General features: G+C 41.2%; 1 protein-coding gene across 9 annotated transcripts in view; it reads left to right on the top strand.

Moving 5' to 3' along the window:
- ZFP64 (ZFP64 zinc finger protein) overlaps nt 1-22,852 on the top strand; it is a 105,590-nt gene that overhangs the window by 32,108 nt on the left and 50,630 nt on the right. For 6 of the 9 annotated variants that reach the window (XM_063601235.1, XM_003815276.4, XM_003815277.5 and 3 more), the window contains 2 exons: nt 165-416; nt 7,108-9,255. In XM_063601235.1, coding sequence (XP_063457305.1) covers nt 165-416; nt 7,108-8,390 — 1,535 coding nt within the window. In that variant the 3' untranslated portion in view covers nt 8,391-9,255. Of the gene's footprint in view, nt 1-164; nt 417-7,107; nt 9,256-22,852 lie in introns of those variants that run through there. The other 3 variants (XM_063601233.1, XM_063601236.1, XM_003815275.4) reach the window with 1 other exon arrangement.

The raw sequence follows: 22,852 nt of genomic DNA, 5'->3' as shown, positions 1-22,852 counted from the left end.
TCCCAAGATGTTAGCTCTTTGCCAATCATCCCTCCAGTGTTTTAGGGTTTTCGGAATATTCTTCGGTGGTTGTATATGACTTTTTTTGTAAGGCAGTGGGAAATAAGCCTTTTCCTTTTTTAATCTTGTTTCCTGCTGCCATCTGTGTGTGTATATGTTTGAAGGAGACAAACCCCATAAGTGTGAAGTCTGTGGCAAGTGCTTTAGCCGGAAAGACAAGCTGAAAACTCACATGCGGTGCCACACGGGCGTGAAGCCCTACAAGTGTAAGACATGTGACTACGCCGCTGCCGACAGCAGCAGCCTCAACAAGCACCTGAGGATCCACTCGGACGAGCGGCCCTTCAAATGCCAGATCTGCCCCTACGCCAGCCGCAACTCCAGCCAGCTCACTGTCCACCTGCGATCCCACACGGGTGAGTCCTGCCTGTTATTTGCTCTCTACGCTCCTCACTTTCTATGGCATAAATCATAAGCACCTTAAAGCATTCAGCCACGATGTAAGAAATCGAGTTGGAACCTTTGCTCATCCCGTTGTTTGCAGTTTTGTTTTTTGTTGTTGTTGTTTTGTCTCGCTCTGTTGCCCTGGCTGGAGTGCAGTGGCGCTATCTCAGCTCACTGCAACCTCCACCTCCCAGGCTCAAGCAATTCTTGTGCCTCAGCCTCCCAAGAAGCATGTTGCACCACGTCCAGCTAATTTTTTGTATTTTTAGTAGAGATGGGGTTTTGCCATATTGGTCAGGCTGGTCTTGAACTATTGACCTCAAGTGGTCTGTCCACCTCAGCCTCCCAAAGTGCTGGGATTACAGGTATGTTGTACCACACCCAGCTAACTTTTTCTATTTTTAGTAGAGGTGGGGTTTTGCCATATTGGTCAGGCTGGTCTTGAACTCCTGACCTCAAGTGGTCTGCCCACCTCAGCCTCCCAAACTGCTGGGATTACAGGCATGAGCCACCGTGCCTGGCCCATTTGCAGTTTTGTTTTTCAGCTGCCTTGAAGAGCCTTTCTCAGTAAAATAGGGGAAAATCATGAAGTTTATAACTTTATACATATGTATATCTCTTTCTATAACTTTGTAACTTATTCAGTTGTAAAGTATGTAATTGAGGAGCTGCATGAAATGAAATACACGTATAAGCCATGTATCTTTGATAAATTCTGCATTATGGTTAGGCATTCCAATCATTTTTGAAGCATACTCTAGTTCAGCATGGAACAGCTTGACCAAAAAACATACAGCAAAATTAGCAGAGTAGGTAACTCAACAAATTACATACTTTTTTCTTTCGGTGTATCAGTTAGATAATGATTCAGTCATGCTGCAGTAACAACCATGAAATCTCAGTGTTGTATAATAAACATTTGTTGCTAACATACTTTAGGTCAGCAGGAAGTTGACTGGACAACTCTGTTGATCTTGGCTTGGCTTAACCACATGTGTGGGGAAGGCTGGGTGCCTTTCAGATTTGCCTGGGGATCTGCTGGCCATGGGCTGGCTGGCTGTCCACTGGCCTTGGCTGAGGCAATCTGGTTCTGTTCTGTGCATCTCTCATCTTCCTCCTGGGACCATGGACTAACCCAGGCTTGTCCTTCCCATGAGGATGGCAGAGGTGCAAGCAAGCAAGCCCCAGTGTAAGCCCATTTCAAGTCTTTGCTTCTATAAGTTGTCAAGCATCACATTGGCTAAAGCAAGTCACATGTTTCATCCTGGTGTCAAGGGCGGGACTGAGCTCACCTACAGTGAGAGGTCATCACAGTGTTACATGGCAAAGGTCAGGGATGCAGGGAAGGTGAAGAATTGGGACTTTTTCTTTCTTTCTTTCTTTTTTGAGATGGAGTCTCACTCTGTTGCCCAGGCTGGAGTGCAGTGGCGTGATCTCAGCTCACTGCAACCTCTGCCTCCTGGGTTCAAGTGATTCTCCTGCCTCAGCCTCCTGAGTAGCTTGGATTACAGGCTCACACTGCCATGCCTGGCTAATTTTTTGTATTTTAGTAGAGATGGGATTTCACCATGTTGCCCAGCCTGGTCTCGAACTCCTGAGCTCAGGCAATCCACCTGCCTCAACCTCCCAAAGTGCTAGGATTACAGGTGTTAGCCACTGCGCTGGGCTGAATTGGGACCATTTTTGCAAACAACCACAGTCCGCCTTTATCCCCACCGTCATTCACGTCTCTCTGACAGGCAAAATGCATTAACAAGTCTCATCCAATCATAGGATCAGCCTTAAAGACCACAATTGCGTGATCTCCCTTGGGTCTGGATATGGTTTCTCTTCATTTAGAGACGGTTGAAATAAAAGACAAGTTGTCTGTCATGATACACCCAATATACAGTGTAAAACAAAAAGCCAAAATAATTACCATAATTCTACCATTTGAAAGTAGTGTAAGACACATGCACACATATGTTTATTGCAGCAGTATTCACAATAGCAAAGACTTGGAACCAACCCAAATGCCCATCAATGATAGACTGGATAAAGAAAATGTGGCACATATACACCATGGAATACTATGCAGCCATAAAAAAGGTTGAGTTCATGTCATTGCAGGGACATGGATGAAGCTGGAAACCATCATTCTTAGCAAACTAACACAGGAACAGAAAACCAAACACTACATGTTCTCACTCATAAGTGGGAGTTGAACAATGAGAACACATGGACACAGGGAGGGGAACATCACACACTGGGGCCTGTCAAGGGGTGGGAGGCTAGGGGAGGGATAGCATTAGGAGAAATACCTAATGTAGATGACGGGTTGATGGGTCAGCAAACCACCATGGCACGTGTGTACCTGTGTAACAAACCTGCACGTTCTGCACATGTATCCCAGAACTTAAAGTATAATTTTAAAAAAGAAAGAAAGTAGTATAGAAGAACGGGAGGCATTTGACAGTCCCTGGTCCATAGCATTTCTGAAATTCTTCTGGGCACAGGTTCCCCCTACTCAGGGGTTAGGGAATGTTTCTAGATTAGGCCTTGGCTCAGCTCTTTGGTTTTAACCCTGCCCATTGGAACATCCTTTCCATCACTTTCCTAAGCTACTTCTGAAAAAGAATGCAAAATGTACCTTTGAGAAACTTTCTCAGCTTGCTTCCTGTCTACCAAAAGCTGGAGGTCTTTTACCTTTTGTTTTAGTAAGGCTGGTGACAGTTTTGCTGGTAGAGCTGTCTTTAAAAACTGTGTGAGTTTCCTATGCATCCATATGCCAAAAGCCATACCCACAGTTCTTTTGGAATCTTGCCTCTTTTTCTAAACTCAATTATAGGCACTTTTGGCATTTAACCTTCTGTGGGTTTTAGGAGTCCTTTGTCCAGCTGAGAGAACATACTTGGCACCAACTTAATTCTCACCATTCTTAATTCTCTTTTGGAGATTTTAATAAAGAGTCTTACATTCAGACCCCTTATTTCACATTTGGTCTTCACTCTGCGACTAGTTTCTTAGATATGGTCTTTGTCCCAGGCTTTTGTCTTACTTGGGAAAGCTGGCTGGAGAAGCTGGCTGGAGATGAGAAACTATATCCAGTAATCTTTGACTTTCTATATTCCCTCTAAATTCTGCTTACAAAATGTCCAGTTCTTTTTTTGAGTTTGTCTCTTTCTTGTAGTCTTTTATCATATGCAGCTTATAAAACACTTTCACTGTTCTGCCTAGAATTTATCTCTTTATTCAAGTCCAAAACTCATGATGTACATTTTCTGTCTTCTAAGCTACCACGAGTGACAGTCTTATCAAACGTTTGCCATTAAGTAGTGTGCATTGCCATTTTTCCAGCCTCCACATGCAACCGAATCTCAAAACCAATACTCTGTATTATGGTTTTCTGTTACAGCGTCACCCTTTTTCTAGATACCAATATCTGTATCCATTGTCTGTTGTCACAGTGATGCAGCGTAATAGCCCACGAAACCTCAATAGATGCAATATGCTTTTTCTGGTTCCCATGCGGGGATCAGCTGGGCAAACCAGCTGACCTTGGCTGGGCTCTCTTATTAGTCTGAGGATCTGCTGGTTATGGGCTGGCTGTCCACTGGCCTTGGCTGAGGAAATCAGCTCTGCTCCACATGTCTCTTGGCCTTCTGAAACCAGCAGGTTAGGCCAGGATTGACCGCATGGTCATAACCGAGGTGTAAGCAAGCAAGCAAGCCCCAGTGCACAAGCCCATTTCAAGCCATTCCTTGTTTCAAGTTACTAAACATACCATTGGCCAAACCCAACGACATGGTTGAGGCTTTTGTCATGGATCACGGGAGAACATGCCTAACTACATACATGGCAGAGGCCGTGCTAAAGGAGGGGTGGGAGGTGGGAAGATTTGGGAACATTTTTATAATCTACAGCAAGTTCAGACATTGGCATAATCGACGCCCAACTGATTTGCTTCAGAAATTTCCCCCAGCCTAAGTTAGAGAAGCTGAAAAATTCATTTATGAAAATGGTTCATTTTGATTGATAAGGATGAAGTTACTATTTATAGCAGCATCTTTAAAATTGGTCTAGAAAAGGTGTGTTTTTCAAAAATTTCAGTGTGTGCCATTTATGCATGGTCTTCGTGGAATGTTCATTTTCCCTTTTATAAATCTGTGGCACTGGTAAAACTGTAAATTAATAGGATTTTGTTTTTACCCTTTCGGCGATTGGATAGACTACATCAACACTTGTTTTAGTAGCAACCCAAACTCAAGGAGGACCTGTCAGCTTAAATATATGTCGCTCATTCATCCAACATTCTTTAAACCTCGCTATGTGCCAGACACAGTGGGAATCAGGTAGTAGGCAAGAATGAACATAGTCATTAGCTTTGAAGACCTTAGTGTCCAGTGGGACTATTTGACCAGTATACTTCATTAAAGAAATGTTTATGGTTAAAGTAAAAAAAAAAAAGACAAAGGAATTTAAAACCTTTGCTTTCATGCCAAAAAACGTTGTTAAGCTCTGCAACTTAGCTGCGAGATTTGGTTTTCTGGATTTTCTGGGTCTCACCTCTGCAGATTGCTTTAAAAAAGTGAAAAAAGACTGTCACTATAATTTTGACAGGGATATAACTGGAAAACCTAGTAAAACATTCTGGAGCAAGGATTCTGACTTTGAGTCTACAGACGTCTGCCCCTGAGAAATCCATGAGTAGATTTGGGAGGGAGGTCCTTGAATGGGGGTGGGGAAAACAAAGACGTCTTCATTTTCACTAGCCTGTATTAAAATTTGACATGTCCTTCAATTATGAAAACAGGCAACCAATCTGATAACAGTGCATGTAAAGTTGTCGCCAGCGGAAATCAAAAATCTCTTGATAATGATTGCTGCAGATGGAGCAAATATCTTTTACACTCTTCTTTATTTAGAAATGACTGTAGTTACCAAAGCTGCCGCTAGGTCTGATTCTTGAATGCATTAATGAAACACACGCATTAGCATATCACAATTTTTTCTCTTTAATAACTATTTTAATATAATTAGTTTCTTTTATGTTCCTATTGGTTTTTATTTTAGTTTATTTGGTACATTTAAAACATTATCTAAGAAGGGTTCCATGGACTTCACTAAACTGCCAAAAAGGGGTAATGGCATAAAAAAGGTTAAGAACAACATTCTCAGGCAGCAAACGGCCCTTTTTCTGAAAAGGGCCAGATAGTAAATATTTTAGGTTTTGTGGGCCATGCAGTATCTATCACAAATACTCACCCCTACCATTATGGCAGGCAAGTAACCATATGTAAACAAATATGCATGGTTGTGTTTCAGTAAAACTTTACTTATAGAAACAGGCTGTGGGCAGGATCTAGCCCATAGGCTGTAGCTTACTCTTCCTTGTTCTAGAGTTTAGTATGCATGATCTTGGTGGTATTCAGTCATACAAAGCATTTTTTTCACGTTTAGGTTTAGGCCTCTCAGTGTTCTAGAAGCTTGTTCAATTGCCTCCTGCCATCTTTGTTTGCATTCATTAAGCAGCTCATGGTGAAGTAGCAGATCCTATTTCAAAAAGCTGGAACACCATCCCAGTCTTGTGGGTTTATGACCTAAGAAAGCAAACATCAGTTATATGCACAGATAATTACCAGGCATCTAAAGATACCAGTTGTGGAGTCAGCCTGGATTGGAATCCAAGCCCTTCTTTGTACTACGGGGTGACCAAGAACAAGTTATGTAGTCTGTCTGGGTCTCAGCCTTCTCCTCTGTGTAACTGTGTTAAAAAACAATATTAATAATAGCACCCACCACAGGGCAATCTTCCCAGCATCAAGCGAGACCATGCTTGTGGAGTGCTCAGCATAGCGCCTGCCATCCCGGAAGCCATCGAAGAATATTAGCTGCTATTTTGCTTACTTAAACAATGTTGAGATGAGGGGTCGCCAATTTGCTTGAATTGTCATTGCCTCAGATAATTTGGACTTGGCATTCATTGAGGAAGTAAATTTGGAATATGGTATCCAATCAGATGTTTGCAATTTCACTTGCCTTGCTCATCTTTCAGCGAATATGAATTTTTTTAAAAAAAAAATCAAGCAGCTGGATTTTGTAACTTCACAAGTAAAGAACGCAGCTGGCAATATGGGATAAATAAATTTTGTGCAAGAAACACATCTTTATTAATAAAGATCTGCATGAAATATAAGCTGGGTGTTTCAGTCATTGTAAAACCATACTCCAATGAGTGCAGCACGGAGCTGACCCATTCGAAAATATATTGTTGAATCTGTTACAACATGTAACTCAATCAAAATCAACGGGTTGTGCAAAAGTCTTCAACTGTGAACCATTAACTAGCAGAGTGGGCACATTAACTGTATGAAAGATAGTTTGAGTGTTTTAAAGAATATAACAGGTATACTTGTAAATCTTATTTTATCTGGGACAATTAAATTGCTCTTTTCGATCTCCCATTTTTCTTCTGGGTTTGATACCGGTGGTGGTGGTTTGGGTTCCGGGGAAAGATAAAGACGCCCTGCCCCTCTTCCCCCACTCCCAGGGGCTGCTAGAAGCTGCAGTTAGGAGGTCTGCACCCACCCACCTTGTATAAGCGATTTTCTGGTGTGTGCTTCGGGGGGATCCGCTGTGGTTGTTGCCTGCCTGTTCTTATCGAAACTCACCTTGTGTTGACAGGGGACGCCCCCTTCCAGTGCTGGCTCTGTAGCGCCAAGTTCAAAATCAGCTCGGACTTGAAAAGGCACATGCGGGTGCACTCGGGGGAGAAGCCTTTCAAGTGCGAGTTCTGCAATGTCCGCTGCACCATGAAGGGGAACCTCAAGTCGCACATCCGTATCAAGCACAGCGGGAATAACTTCAAGTGTCCGCATTGCGACTTCCTGGGTGACAGCAAAGCCACCCTCCGGAAGCACAGCCGCGTGCACCAGTCGGAGCATCCTGAGAAGTGCTCGGAATGCAGCTACTCCTGCTCCAGCAAGGCCGCCCTGCGCATCCACGAGCGTATCCACTGCACCGACCGCCCTTTCAAGTGTAACTACTGCAGCTTCGACACCAAGCAGCCCAGCAACCTGAGCAAGCACATGAAGAAGTTCCATGGGGACATGGTTAAGACTGAGGCTCTAGAGAGGAAGGACACCGGCAGGCAGAGCAGCCGGCAGGTGGCCAAGCTGGATGCCAAGAAGACTTTCCACTGCGATATATGCGATGCCTCCTTCATGCGGGAGGACTCGCTCCGCAGCCACAAGAGACAGCACAGTGAGTACAATGAGAGTAAGAACTCGGACGTGACCGTCCTCCAGTTTCAGATCGACCCCAGCAAGCAGCCCGCCACGCCCCTCACTGTGGGACACCTCCAGGTGCCCCTCCAGCCCAGCCAAGTGCCCCAGTTCAGCGAGGGAAGAGTCAAAATCATCGTTGGGCATCAGGTGCCCCAGGCGAACACCATCGTCCAGGCTGCCGCCGCTGCAGTGAACATCGTCCCGCCTGCCTTGGTGGCCCAGAACCCAGAGGAACTCCCAGGGAACAGCCGGCTGCAGATCCTGCGCCAGGTCAGTCTGATCGCCCCCCCTCAGTCCTCGCGGTGTCCGAGCGAGGCGGGCGCAATGACCCAGCCGGCTGTCCTGCTGACCACCCACGACCAGACGGACGGAGCCACTCTGCACCAGACTCTCATCCCCACGGCCCCAGGTGGCCCCCAGGAAGGCTCTGGCAATCAAACTTTCATTACCAGTTCGGGTATTACTTGCACTGACTTTGAAGGCCTAAACGCCTTGATTCAGGAGGGGACAGCAGAAGTGACAGTGGTGAGCGATGGAGGCCAGAACATCGCAGTGGCCACCACAGCGCCACCGGTCTTCTCCTCCTCTTCCCAGCAAGAACTACCCAAGCAGACCTACTCCATCATTCAAGGGGCAGCCCATCCAGCTTTGCTCTGTCCCGCCGACTCCATTCCAGATTAGTGCTTAAAAAACAAAAGGAGTGGGGGAAAGGAATTGAGAAAAAGAAATCTTAAGTAGAATTCTCTAAAAGGTTTGCTCTTAATGTTTTCTTTGTTTGGTTTTGTTTTTGAGACGGAGTCTCGCTCTGTTTCCCAGGCTGGAGTGCAGTGGCGCGATCTTGGCTCACTGCAACGTCCGCCTCCCAGGTTCAAGCGATTCTCGTGCCTCAGCCTCCCGAGTAGCTGGGACCACAGGTGTACGACATCATGACTGGCTAATTTTTGTATATTTAGTAGAGACGGGGTTTCATCATGTTGAACTCCTGACCTCAAGTGATCTGCCCACCTCAGCCTCCCAAAGTGCTGGGATTACAGGTGTGAGCCACCATGCCTGGCCGTGGTTTGCTCTTAATGTTTTTAAGGATGGTTGTGAATCCCCCTGGCCCCATAATAAATTGTAATTTTATACTGCTTACTATAATTTTTTTAACACTGTAACAACTTTGAGACCACCTCTGAATCGTCGCATTATAACTGTTGTAGAATCTTAAATGTTACCAAGATGATTCCAATGAGGGGTTGGAATTAAATCCATTAAGTAGTGAATACATGTGTTTGTTTCCAACTTGATTTTCCAACTCTCATAAAGGTTTCTGTCCATCTTATTACATGTGTGTAGTAAATGGTACTTCCCAGCCTCTCTTTTGCCCCATTCTGGAATACTCCCCAGAGTTTGGGGTTGTTCATGTTTTATACATGTAAGTCTGTTGGCATGAAGGACCATTTTCTACATAATATGACATGGATACTTGACCCAAAAAAAAATGTTTAGTGCTAATGAGCAGAAAATGAATGGTTTCGTAATAAATTGATATCTGATTAAAATATTACTGAATGTTAATGATTCTTTAGAGCCAAGGTGGGATTTGGGAATGATGGGGCGTGAGTCATTAATCAAAAACAAACTGAAGCAGCAAAGGTTTTTAGTCCTTTCATAAATGTCACACAATCATCTTACCTCCTTCACAGTCACATTAAATAGATGTGGTACCTAAAGTGATAAAGTGATCCATCCCACTGTTGTTTTCATTTTGAAACTTCAGACTGACAATCCTGGCATTTCTGTTTAGACACAAAAATGATCAAAGTTCCTACTAACAAGACAGAATTTTCTAGAATACCATTTTTGAGATGTTAATATCTGTGCAGAATCCAGATGAGTGGACTGAGAGAGTACCTAGATTTTTTCCAAAGCATAGGTCGTATTGAGAAGAGGAAAATTCAGATTGTGTTGTTTTACATTGAAATGCTGTTTGATCAGTAGGTGGTGCCAGAGAGCAAGCTAGAATCATCCATATTTGTACCTTAAGCCATTCTGTAAGGTTGTAATAGCACTCATTTCTGCTGTCAGCAAGGATTGGTGAGGAGGGGAGGTTACTCTTGGGACAGAAGCATATTTAGAATATTATGAGAATACTTAGATACATTTCTACCACTTTTATTCTTCTTTCTTTGATCTGTAATAGTTGGACACAATTTTGATGACTTGCTATATTTGCCATAATTTCTTTATTTTCCTATCATCAATGATAATAGTGAGTTATTAACTATGGTTTTTGGTAAGAAACAGAAAAGGCTTGCAGTGTACAATGTTAGTGATTTAAATAATTTTGTCACTTTAAACTTATTGCTTACAGCCCTTTAGAAAAACTGTTCTGCTTTTGAATTTCAGCTGGGAAACTTCCATTGTCATGGTCCTATTTCCTATGTCTTTCTCTTTTCCCACTTTTTTCAACCATAAAGGATTTTTTCCTGATTATAATGTGTATTCAAGATAGAAAATATGAAAAACAGAATATTACTAGGAAAAAAATAGAAGTTACTAATAATCTTACTGTCCAGATATAAACTATACAGATTGTAACCATTTTGATGGACTTCCTATCAGTCTTTTTTTTTTTTTTTTTGAGATGGAGTCTCACTGTGTTGCCCAGGCTGGAGTGCAGTGGCGCAATCTCAGCTCACTACAAGCTCCGCCTCCCGGGTTCACACCATTCTCCTGCCTCAGCCTCCTGAGTAGCTGGGACTCTAGGCACCCGCAACCAAGTCCGGCTAATTTTTTGTATTTTTAGTAGAGACAGGGTTTCACCGTAGCCAGGATGGTCTCGATCTCCTGACCTTGTGATCCACCCACCTCGGTCTCCCAAAGTGCTGCGATTACAGGCGTGAGCCACCGTGCCTGGCCCCTATCAATCTTTTTTTATGCTTACGTATATATGTTTTCTACTCCAGTTATAAAGTTGTAGTTTAATTAAGCATAATATTTTTTATATTCTATATTTCCTTTTGTATCCTTAGATCTCTACCTACCAGCTGCCTTCCATATATATATACATACACATACATACATACATACACATGCATGCATAGAGATGTACACACATGCATATTTGATTTGTTGGTTGTTTTGTCTTTTTACAAACAAAACAGTAAAACTTACTCTTTGGAATAAATTATACACAGAATTGTACAAACACCAAGCCAACAACTTCCAGCCCCTCCGTATTCTCACCCCACCCAAGGTAAGTAATGTTAGGTGCTCTGTGTTCTTACCAATATACGTAGACTCAAAAGATAACATAGAAAAGGTTTTTCCTAGTTCTATAGTAATTGTATCATACTCTGTACATTTCTCTGCAACTTGCTTTGATTATTCCATTTATTGACAGTCCTGTGGGTCAACAAAACTAGACCTAGTTTTTTTAAATAAGTCTTAGAGATATGCCAGGCTTTAGTCCGTCATCTTGCTATTATGATTATTCAGGTTGTTTGGGGAATATTTTTGCCATTACGACTGCCCCAGTAAACTCTCATATTCAGCTCTTTTTTTTTTTTTTTTCTGTAAGTAGATTCAAAAGTGTAAGTTTCACGGAGTTTCCATAGTTTGTACTTGCATAAATACGGATTAATTTTCACAATGATAGTCTCATCCCTGACGTGAGCTCAACTACCTTTGGAAGTTTTATCACTCTGCTGCGTGAAAATGGTTATCTGGCCTTTGTGCACTCCCCTAGCTGGTGCTGTGGTCTGTGTTTTCTGAGACGTCTCTGTATAGGGCTGGTTGACCATGTGTGCTTCTCTCTTCTATGAACTTAGAACTCTTACTCCCTCCTTTTGGTCGTTGGGAAGTTGGGGACATTAACCCGACATCAGTCACACATTGCTGAGTTTCTTCCCCTCCTGTCGTTGTCTTTTGACTTTACCTGTGGGGCTGTCACCATCTTTTGACTTTACCTGTGGGGCTGTCACCATATAAAAATGACTGTCTTTTTCTGTAGTTAGATTCTTCTGTCGCTTCATTTGTGGCACGTGTGTTTTCTAAGAACGTCCATCCTTCCCCTGAGATTAAACTGGTTTTCCCTTTAGTGTTTTTACTGCTTGCTTATTTGTTTTTCAATGGCTCCTTGCTGCAGCCAGAATTCTTTTTTTTTTTTTTTTTTCTTGTTTTGAGACAGAGTCTGGCTGTCGCCCAGCCTGGAGTGCAGTGGCGCGATCTCAGCTCACTACCCGCTCTGCCTCCCAGGCTCAGGTGATTCTCCTGCCTCAGCCTCCCACGTAGCTGGGATCACAGGCGTGTGCCACCACACCTGGCTAATTTTTGTATTTTTAGTAGAGACGAGATTTCGCCATGTTGGCCATGCTCGTCTTGAACTCCTGGCCTCCAGTGATCTGCCCACCTCGGCCTTTCAGAGTGCTGGGATTACAGCTCATGCCAAGAACTCATATTTATATGTTATGATGAACAGGTTTGACTGTCCACTTATGCCAGGACCATTTGTTAAATATTATTTTCCTGAAAACTGAAATCCTAATTTAAGCCATCGTGTAGATAAAGTTCACAAATATACTTCTAGAACTTCTTTATTCTGGAAGATTAGAGATCTGAGATTCCCAAAGAAGATCTGGCTTGCCAACATGACATATTTGATTATACTAGCATTAAGGTAAGCTTAATCTTTTAGACTTACAAAGCTTCCTTCCCCCAGCTATTATTTTCCAAAATGTTCTTAGCAATTCTTAGATATTTATTCTTCCAAAGGAACTGTTATTTTATCCAGTACCTAAACCACCCCCACCAAAAAAGAAAACCTTTTGGAGATTTTTATTGAAATTGCATCAGTATTTTATATGAACTTATCAAAAGCACGACTATGAAAATATTAAGTCTTCCACCCAATTTTGGCTCACTGCAGTCTCCACCTCCTGGGTTCAAGAGATTCTCCCACTTTAGCCTCTTGAGTAGCTGGGATTACAGGTGCCTGCCACCATGCCTGGCTAATTTTTTTGTGTGTATCTTTAGTAGAGATGGGGTTTCGCCATGTGGACCAGGCTGGTCTTGCACTCCTGGCCTCAAGTGATCCGCCTGCCTCGGCCTCCCAAAGTGCTGGGATTACAGGTGTGAGCCACTGTGCCTGGTCCTGTGTTTTCTTATTATTCCATAATTTTATCATAATTGTGAATAGGAATTTTTGCATTTGTTGCAAACATCAAGAAAAGCCAAAATAGGGTATATTTGTCTATATTAAAGAAAAATTCTCAGAAATGAATGGTATTTATTAGAAATTCTTGGTCTCTGATAAATATGATTTATAATTATCTGATATAGTCTTTTATTTTCAGATTGTTTTAGCTCTTCCCTTAGAATATTTTTACTACTTATTTTGTTTTCTTGTCCTGTTGCTTTAGCCAGAACCTCCAAACAATGCTGATACAGCTGGCATCCTTGCTGTGTCCCTAATTCTAACTTTAGAATTTTCCAATGTAATATACACCACTCCTTTGGATAATGGTTTTTATAGTACTTAGGTCATTTTCTTCCACTCCAGTTTTCACTTAGAGTGAAATCGCTTGAATCCCGGAGGTGGAGACTGCAGTGAGCCAAAATTGCGCCACTGCACTCCAGCCTGGGTGACAGAGTGCGACTCCATCTCAAAAAAAAAGAAACACAGACCTTATATAATAAAAATAGAATACATAATTTGACTGAATAATGTTTACAATGGAGTTAAATAAAGGTTTTCGAGTAGAAGACTTAATATTTTCATAGTCATTCTTTTGATAAGTTCATAAAAAATACTGATGCAATTTCACTTATCAGGGTAGATTGCTGAATTTTATCAAATATCTTCTTAAAATTGTTAGCCATAAGTATTTGGGTTTTGCACTTAAATATGTTGACACAGTGAATTTGTGTAGCATATAGCCTGGTATGTTAAGTCACCTTGCATTCCTGGAAGAAATCCTCTTGGTCATGTTGAATTATTCTTCCAAAACACTGCTGGATTTCGTTTTCTAATATCTTACCTGGAAGTTTTGCAACTCTAGTTCGTGTGCTGCATAACGGCATTTTGGTCAACAACAGACTGCATGTTACAATGGTGATCTCATAAGAATAATGGAGCTGAAACATTTCTTTTTTTTATTATACTTTAAGTTTTAGGGTACATGTGCACAATGTGCAGGTTAGTTACATATGTATACATGTGCCATGCTGGTGCGCTGCACCCACTAACTTGTCATCTAGCATTAGGTATATCTCCCGATGCTATCCCTCCCCACTCCCCCCACCCCACAACAGTCCCCAGAGTGTAATATTCCCCTTCCTGTGTCCATGTGATCTCATTGTTCAATTCCCACCTATGAGTGAGAATATGCGGTGTTTGGTTTTTTGTCCTTGCGATAGTTTACTGAGAATGATGATTTCCGATTTCATCCGTGTCCCTACAAAGGACATGAACTCATCATTTTTTATGGCTGCATAGTATTCCATGGTGTATATGTGCCACATTTTCTTAATCCAGTCTGTCATTGTTGGACATTTGGATTGGTTCCAAGTCTTTGCTATTGTGAATAGTGCCGCAATAAACATACATGTGCATGTGTCTTTATAGCAGCATGATTTATAGTCCTTTGGGTATATACCCAGTAATGGGGTGGCTGGGTCAAATGGTATTTCTAGTTCTAGATCCCTGAGGAACTGAAACATTTCTATTGCCTACTGATATCTTGATGATCCTGACCCTGCATAGGCTGAGGCTAATGCGCATGTTTGTGTCTTAGTTTGTTTTTTTTTTTAAGTTGAAAAAGTAAAAGAAAAAAATAAAATAGAAAAGGCTTATAGAATAAGGATATAAAGAAAGAATATTTTTGTACAGTTGTACAATGCTTGTGTTTTAAGCTGAGTGTTATTCCAAAAGATTTTGATAAGTCAAAATCTTTATAATTAATACATGTATAAAGTAAAACAGTTACAATAAGCTATACTTAATTTACTACTGAAGAAAGACTTTTTAAATAAATTTAGAGTAGTCTAAGTGTACAGTGTTTATAAGGTCTGCAGTAGTACACAGTCATGACCTAGGCCTTCACATTCACTCACCACTCACCCACTGACTCACCCAGAGCAACTTCCAGTCCTGCAAGCTCCATTCATGATAAGTGTCCTAAACAGGTGCACCATATTTTTATCTTTTATACCATATTTTTACTGTACTTTTGTTTTGTTTTGTTTTTGAGAAAGGGTATTACTCTGTCACCCAGGCTGGAGTGCAGTGGCACAATCACAGCTCACTGCAGCCTCAACCTCCCCAGGCTCAGGTGATCCTCCCACCTCAACCTCCCAAGTAGCTGGGACCACAGGCATGTACCACCATGTATTTTTTGTAGAGATGGGGTGTTGCCATGCTGCCCAGGCTGGTCTCAAACTCCTGGGCTCAAGTGATCCACCCACCTAAGCCTCCCAAAGTGCTGGGATTACAGGCATGAGCCACCATGCCTGGGCTACAGTACCCTTTCTATGTTTAGTTATATTTAGATAGACAAGTACTTACCATTGTGTTACCATTACCTATAGTACTCAGCACATTCACATGCTGTATGGATTTCTAGCCTAAGAGCCATAGGCTACGCCCTATTTCTCAGAATGGATCCCTGTTGATAAGTGGCAACGACTGTATACACATACATGCAGCTGGTCTCTAGTTTTCTTTTTTAGTGCTATCTCTGATTTTTGCTTGTTTCTTATGCAACTCTAAAAATAAATTGGAGCTTGTGCAACTCTAAAAATAAGCTGGAGCTCTTTTCTTCTTTTTCGGTGACCTGAAATAGTTTGACTATCTCAGAAATTATCTGTTCTGTTATCTTGGCTGATACTCTTTTTCATTGTAACATTCTTAACAAATTTCCCAATTATTTTCTGTAATTACTGATCTGTTCAGGTTGTATACCTTATCTGGATCAATTTTAGTAGTTTATATTTAGCAAAAGAAAAAACATCATTTACTCTGCTCTAAATTTTCAATTATGTGGCCCTATGATTCCATTTAACTTTCTTTTTAAAATATTTTAATATCTTTAGCATTTGGGGGTCCACCACCTTTCTTGTTACTACTGGTTTTGGGGTTTCTTTTTTTATTGTTGTATTTTTAGTCTTCTACTTAGTATGCTAAGGGTTTACTTATTTAGTCATTTGTATTAAAGTAAAAGTAGCACTTTTGCTTTTATTTATTTCTCTACCCCTCCTCCATTTCATTCATTTCAGCTTTCAGCATTTTTTTTTTTTTTTTTTTTTTTTTTGAGACGGAGTCTCGCTCTGTCACCAGGCTGGAGTGCAGTGGCGCGATCTTGGCTCACTGCAACCTCCACCTCTCGAATTCAAGCGATTCTCCTGCCTCAGCCTCCCAAATAACTGGGACTACAGGTGCACGCTACCACACCCAGCTAATTTTTTTGTATATTTTGTAGAGATGGGGTTTCACCATGTTGACCAGGATGGTCTTGATCTCTTGACCTCGTGATCCGCCCGCCTTGGCCTCCCAAAGTGCTGGGATTGTAGGTGTGAGCCACCATGCCTGGCCTCAGCTTTTATTTTAATACTTCTTTCCCCTGCTTTTCTTTCATTTTATTTTGTTATTCTAATTTCATGTATTAAGTTCACTTAGTCTTTAGTAATAAAAATATTTAAAGCTATATATTTTCCATTATGCCTTCACCTGTGTTAAAAGATAATTTTTTAAGTTAAAATCATGACTGTCCTACAAATATAAGATTAACACATGTCAAGTATTTAATTCATTAATTAAAGGGGGAATCAGCAAACTATCACAACAGGCTCAAAGAGGATTAACAAATGCATGATTACATAGGCAATCAGGAATGCTGAAATAAATTCACCAACAGATCCAAAACTGGTCAGTATCTCCAGAGTAGTAATTAGCTGTGTTCCATCAAATGAAATCTGTTTGCAGTCCTGTGGATGAGTTATTTGCAATACTATCTATTTCTGTAACTTGCAAAGTTATAAAATGGCCAGGCATGGTGGTTCACGCCTATAATCTCAGCACTTTGGGAGGCCAAGGCAAAAGGATCACATGAGCCCAAGGATTCCAGACCAGCTTGAGCAGCATAGGGGAGACCCTGTCTCTACAAATACTATTAATAATAAAAAAAAAAATTGGCCGGGTGTGGTGGTGTGCACCTGTAGCCCCAGCTACTCTAGAGGCTGAGATTAGAAGATCACTTGAGCTGGGGAGGTTGAGGCTGCAGTGAGCTGTGATCATGTGCCACCGCACTCTAGCCTTGGTGACAGAGTGAGACTGTGTCTAAAAAAAAAAAACTGAGTTGTAAAATAGCTCAAAAACAACAATAAAGAGCACTAACCTCTATAGAAGCAGATAATCCAGAACTGGGAACTGACAGGATATCCTGTAATCTTTATTGCCTACAAAATCATTCAAAACTTGTCCTTATATCCATCCCTATAAAGTTTTATATGACATGCCCTTCTTTCCATAAACTTCTAGACTTTGTTATTTCAGTTTTAGGGATGGTTAGTTGGTTGCTTTAAAGGGGATAGGGCCAGAATCCAGGGGTTATATAAAGGTATGTTTCCTATTTTTCAAGTACAGGCATGTTTCGGAGATATTGTGAGTTTGGTTCCAGACCACCACAATAAAGCAAATATCACAATAAAGTGAGTCACACGTATTTTTAAATTTCCCAGTGCATATAAAAGTTATGTTTATACCATACTATAGTCTATTAAGGGCACAATAGCATTATGACTTTAAAAAGTACATACTTTAATTTAAAAATACTATGTTGCTAAAAAAATGCTGACAATCATATGAGCCTTCAGCAAGTTGCAGTCATTTTGCTGATAAAGGGTCTTCCTCAATGCTGATGGCTGCTGACTGATCAGGGTTGTGGTTGCTGAAGGTTGGGGTAGCTGTAGTAATTTCTTAAAATAAGACAACAACAAAGTTTGCCACATCAGTGGACTCTTCCTCTTTTTTGCTTTTTTTTTTTTTTTTTTTGAGATGGAGTCTCACTCTGTCGCCCAGGGTGGAGTGCAATGGCGTGATCTCAGCTCACTACAACCTCCGCCTCCTGGGTTCAAGCAATTCTTCTGCCTCAGCCTCCTGAGTAGCTGGGATTACAGGTGCACCTCACCACACCCAGCTAATTTTTATATTTTTAGTAGAGACAGGGTTTCACCATGTTGGTCAGGCTGGTCTCAAACTCCTAACCTTGTGATCAGCCCGCCTCGGCCTCCCAAACTGCTGGGATTACAGGCATGCGCCACCGCACTTGGCCTCTTTTTTGCCTTTTTTGGTATAAATTTAAGGGATACAAGTGCATGCAGTTTTGTTACATGGATATATTGCATAGAGGTGAAATCTGGGCTTTTAATGTAACTATCACCCAAATAATGTACATTTTACCCATTAAGCAATTTGTGTGTGTGTGTGTGTGTGTGTGTGTGTCTGTGTGTGTGTGAAGTCTCACTCTGTCGCCTAGGCTGGAGTGCAGTGGCGTAATCTCGGCTCACTGCAACCTCCGCCGCCCGAGTTCAAGCAATTCTCCTGCTTCAGTCTTCCATGTGGCCGGGATCACAGGCACATGCCACCATGCCCAGCTAATTTTTGTATTTTTAGTAGAGATGGGGGTTTCACCATGTTGGCCAGACTGGTCTCGAACTCCTGACCTCAGGTCATCCGCCCACCTTGGCCTCCCAAAGTGCTGGGATCACAGGTGTGAGCCACTGCGCCAGGCCCATTAAGCAATTTCTTATCCCTTACCTCCCTCCCATCCTTCTGAGTCTGTAATGTCTACTATTCCACACTGTATGCCCATGTATAAATATTATTGAGCTCCCACTTATAAGTGAGACCATGCAGTGTTTGACTCTCTGTTTCTGAGTTATTTCATGTAAAATAATAGCCTCCAGTTTCATCTGTGTTGCTGCAAAAGACATAATTAAATCTTTTCATGAAAGATTTCTCTGCAGCATCCAATGCTGTTGGACATCATTCTACTCACAGTAAGACTGCTTTCAAAATTGGACTCAATCCTCTCAAACCCTGACACTGCCTAATCAACTAAGGCTATGTAATATTTTAAGTTGTTTGTTGTCATTTTCACAATGCTCAGAACATCTTTACCAGGAGTCGATTCTATCTCAAGGAACCACTTCCTTTGCTCAGCCATAAGAAGAAACTCCTCATCTATTCAAGTTCTCTCATAAGATTGCAGCAATTCAGCCACATCTTCAGGTTCCACTTCTAATTCTAGTTCTCTTGCAATCTCTACCATCTCTGCAGTTACTTCCTCCACTGAGGTCTTGAACCCCCTCAAGTTCATTTATGATGGTTGGAATCAACTTCTTACAAACTCCTGCTAAGGTTGATATTTTGACCTCCCCCCAAGAATCATGAATGACCTTCATGGCATTTAGAATGGTGAATCCCTCATCTTGATGTTCTGGTGAAAAAAAATAAATGAATATTGAATCCTTTTTAGAAGGTTTCCAATTTACTTTGCCCAGATGCATCAGAGGAATCACTATCACCGCTATAGTCTTACAAAATGTATTACTTCAATAATAAGACTTCAAGGTCAAAATTACCCCCTCATCCATGGGCTACAGAATGGAGGTTATGTTAGCAGGCATGAAAACAACATTCGTCTCCTTGTACATCTCCATCAGAGCTCTTGGGTGACCAGATGTATTGTCAATAAGCAGTAATATTGTGGAAGGAACCTATTTTCTGAGCAGTAGGTCTCAACATGGGGCTTTAAATATTCAGTAAACCATGCCGTAAACAGAGGTGCTGTCATCCAGCCTTCATGGTTCCATTTCTAGAGCCTAGACAGTAGATTTAGCATCATTCTTAAGGGCCTTAGGATTTTTGGAATGGTAAATGAGCACTGGCTTCAACTTCAAGTTACCAGCTACATTAGCCCCTAACAAGAAAGTCAGCCTATCCTTTGAAGCTTTGAAGCCAGACATTGACTTCTCCCCTCTAGCTATGAACATCCTAGATGGTATCTTCTTCCAGTAGGAGACGGTTTTATCTACTATTTTTATAAACAAAAATCTATTGTTTAGTGTAGCCTCCTTCATCAACGATCTTAGCTGGATCTTCTGGGTAACTTGCTGCAGCTTCTACATCAGCACCTGCTGCTTCACTTTGCACTTTTACGATGTGGAGATGGCTTCTTTCTTTAAACCTCCTGAACCAACTTCTGCTAGCTTCCAATTTTCTTCTGCAGCTTCCTCACTTCTCTCAGTCTCCATAGAATTGAAGGAGTTAGGTCCTTGCTCTGGATTAGGCTTTGGCTGAAGACAATGTCGTGGCTGGTTTGATCTATTCAGACCACTCAAACGTTCTTCACATCAGCAATAAGGCTGTTTCACTTTCTTATCATTCATTTGTTCACTGGAATAGCACTTTTAATTTCTTTGCAGAACTTTTCGTTTGCATTCACAACTTGGCTAACTGGTACAAAAGGCCCAGCTTTCAGCCTGTCTTGGCTTTCAACATGCCTTCCTCACCGAGCTTAACCTTGTCTAGCTTTTGATTTAAAGTGAGAGACGTGGGACTCTTTCTTTCACTTGAACACTTAGAGGCCATTGTAGGGTTATTAATTGGCCTAATTTCAACATTGTTGGGTCTCAGGGAATAGGGAGCCTCAAATAGAGGGAGAGAGATGGGGAACGGCTGTTCTGTGGAGCAGTCAGAACACACACTACATTTATCAGTTAATTTCGTCGTCTTATATGGACATGGTTCATGGCAGCCTGGAGCAATTACAACAGTAATACCAAAGATCACCAATCACAGATCACCGTAACAGATATAATAATAATAAAAAGCTTGAAATGTGAGAATTACCAGAATATGACACAGAGACCCCAAGTGAGCCCCCACTGTTGGAAAAATGGTGCCCGTAAGACTTGTTTGATGCGGGGTTGCCACAAACTTCAATTTGTAAAAAAAAAAAAAAAAAAAAACAACTCAGCGCCCGCAAAGCACAATAAAGCTAAGGACAATCAAACAAGGTGTGCCTGTATTACAATTTGTGAAACTATATTTTGGCTTTTGGTTTCTGATGTTACTGGGTCTTGGTCTGAAAATGTGACCCGTAAAATAAATGTTTTTCTCTCTCATTACGCCATTTTCTTTATTTTGTTTTGTTTTTTCAACTTTTATTTTAGGTTTAGGGGGTACATGTGCAGGTTTTTTACCTGGGTAAATTGCATGTCACTGGGGTTTGGGGTATGAATGGTTTGGTCACCCAGCTAGTGACCATAGTACCCAATAAGTTTTTCAACCCTCACCCTCCTCCCACCCTCCACCTTCAAGTAGAACCCAGTGTCTGTTGTTCCCATCTTTGTGTCCATGGGTACTCAATGTTTAGCTCCCACTTATAAGTGAGAACATGTGGTGTTCGGTTTTCTGTTCCTGCATTAATTCACTTAGGATAATGACCTCCAGCTGCATCTATGTTGCTGCAAAGTCCATGATTTCATGTTGTTATGGTTGTGAAGTATTCCATGCTGTACGTACCACATTTCCTTTATCCAGCCCACCATTGATGGGCATCTAGGTTGATTCCATGTTGCTATTGTGAATAGTGCTGCGATGAACGTATGCGTGCATGTGTCTTTGGTAGAATGATTTGTATTAATGGGATTGCTGAGTCGAGTGGTAGTTCTAAGTTCTTTGAGAAATCTCCAAACTGCTTTCCACAGTGGCCGAACTAAGTTACATTCCCACAAGCAGTGTACAAATGTTTCCTTTTCTCCTCAACCTTGTGAATATCTTTAGTTTTCTGACTTTTTCATGGTAGCCACTCTGACTAGTGTGAGATGCTATCTCACTGTGGTTTTGATTTATATTTCTCTCATGATTAGGATGTTGAGCATTTTTTCATATGCTTGTTGGCTGCTTGTATGTCTTCTTATAATTTAATAGTTTTCTGTATGGCCATTTACATGACCAATTTTTGTACGTATTTGGTGACTATTAGAGAAGAATACACAGTCTCTGTAGAGTTTAAATTTTTATGAATTATTCAATTCTTCTAATCCTTTCTTAGTTTGTATCTATTTGGTAAACTCTGAAAGAAATATTTAAAAAATCTCTCTCGAGGATTGCATTTTTAAAACCAAGCTTTCCTTATATTACCAGGGTGCTTTTTTTAAATTATATTTTGCCATATGTTATTTGATGCATATAAAGTTTGTAGCTGTTCTACGTTCTTTGTCATTTTTTCCTTTTATTCTCATGTACCTGTTCCTTCTATGTAATAATAGCTTTTGGCCTTAAATCATGCTTTATCTCATAATAACATTCTAAGTCTTATTTTATATTTTTTTTCATTTGCCTGGTTCATATCTGCCCATTCTGTTATTCAGTATCTTTCTTTGTCAGCCTCTCCTTGTCTTTGATAGGACAATTCAAATCATTTGTATTTATTACAGTAATATATATGTGCTATTATTCACTTCCATCTTATTTAATATTTGCTATTTATTAAAGTTTGTGGTTTTCTCCTTTTTCCTTTTTAACTTTATTTCCTGTCTCTAGAAAGTTATATATTCATCTCCATCCTGCTGACAGTTACATTCCAATTTTTTGTGTATTGTTTTTTTGAGATAGGGTCTCTGTCTCCCAGGCTAGAGTGCAGTGGAGTGATCTTGGCTCACTGCAGCCTTTACCTCCCCAACCCAAGTGATCCTCCCGCCTCAGCCTCCCAAGTAGTTGGGACTCCAGATGTGTGCCTCCATGCCTGGCTAATTTATTTATTTATTTACTTATTTATTTATTTATTTTTGTAAAGATGGGGTTTTTTCCGTGTTTCCCAGGCTGGTCTCGAACTCCTGGGCTCAAGCAATCTGCTCGCTTTTGCCTCCCAGAGTACTGGGATTAGAGGCATGAGCCAGTGCACCGGGCCTGCTTTCCAATATTTAACAATGATTGTTAAATATATATTTGCCTACTGCTGTGTAAAAAGTAAACATTAACCGCGCCTCAATCTTCCATTAAGAAATTCTTCCCTGATGAGAGGAAGCTTTTGGACTTCATCTTCTACAGCCCCCATCCTCAAATTCTGAGTTTTGCTGAGATGACTTATAAG

The sequence above is a fragment of the Pan paniscus genome, chromosome 21 (genome assembly GCF_029289425.2).
Source record: "Pan paniscus chromosome 21, NHGRI_mPanPan1-v2.0_pri, whole genome shotgun sequence".
Lineage (NCBI taxonomy): Eukaryota > Metazoa > Chordata > Mammalia > Primates > Hominidae > Pan > Pan paniscus.
This window is presented reverse-complemented; position numbering and strand designations above follow the sequence as displayed.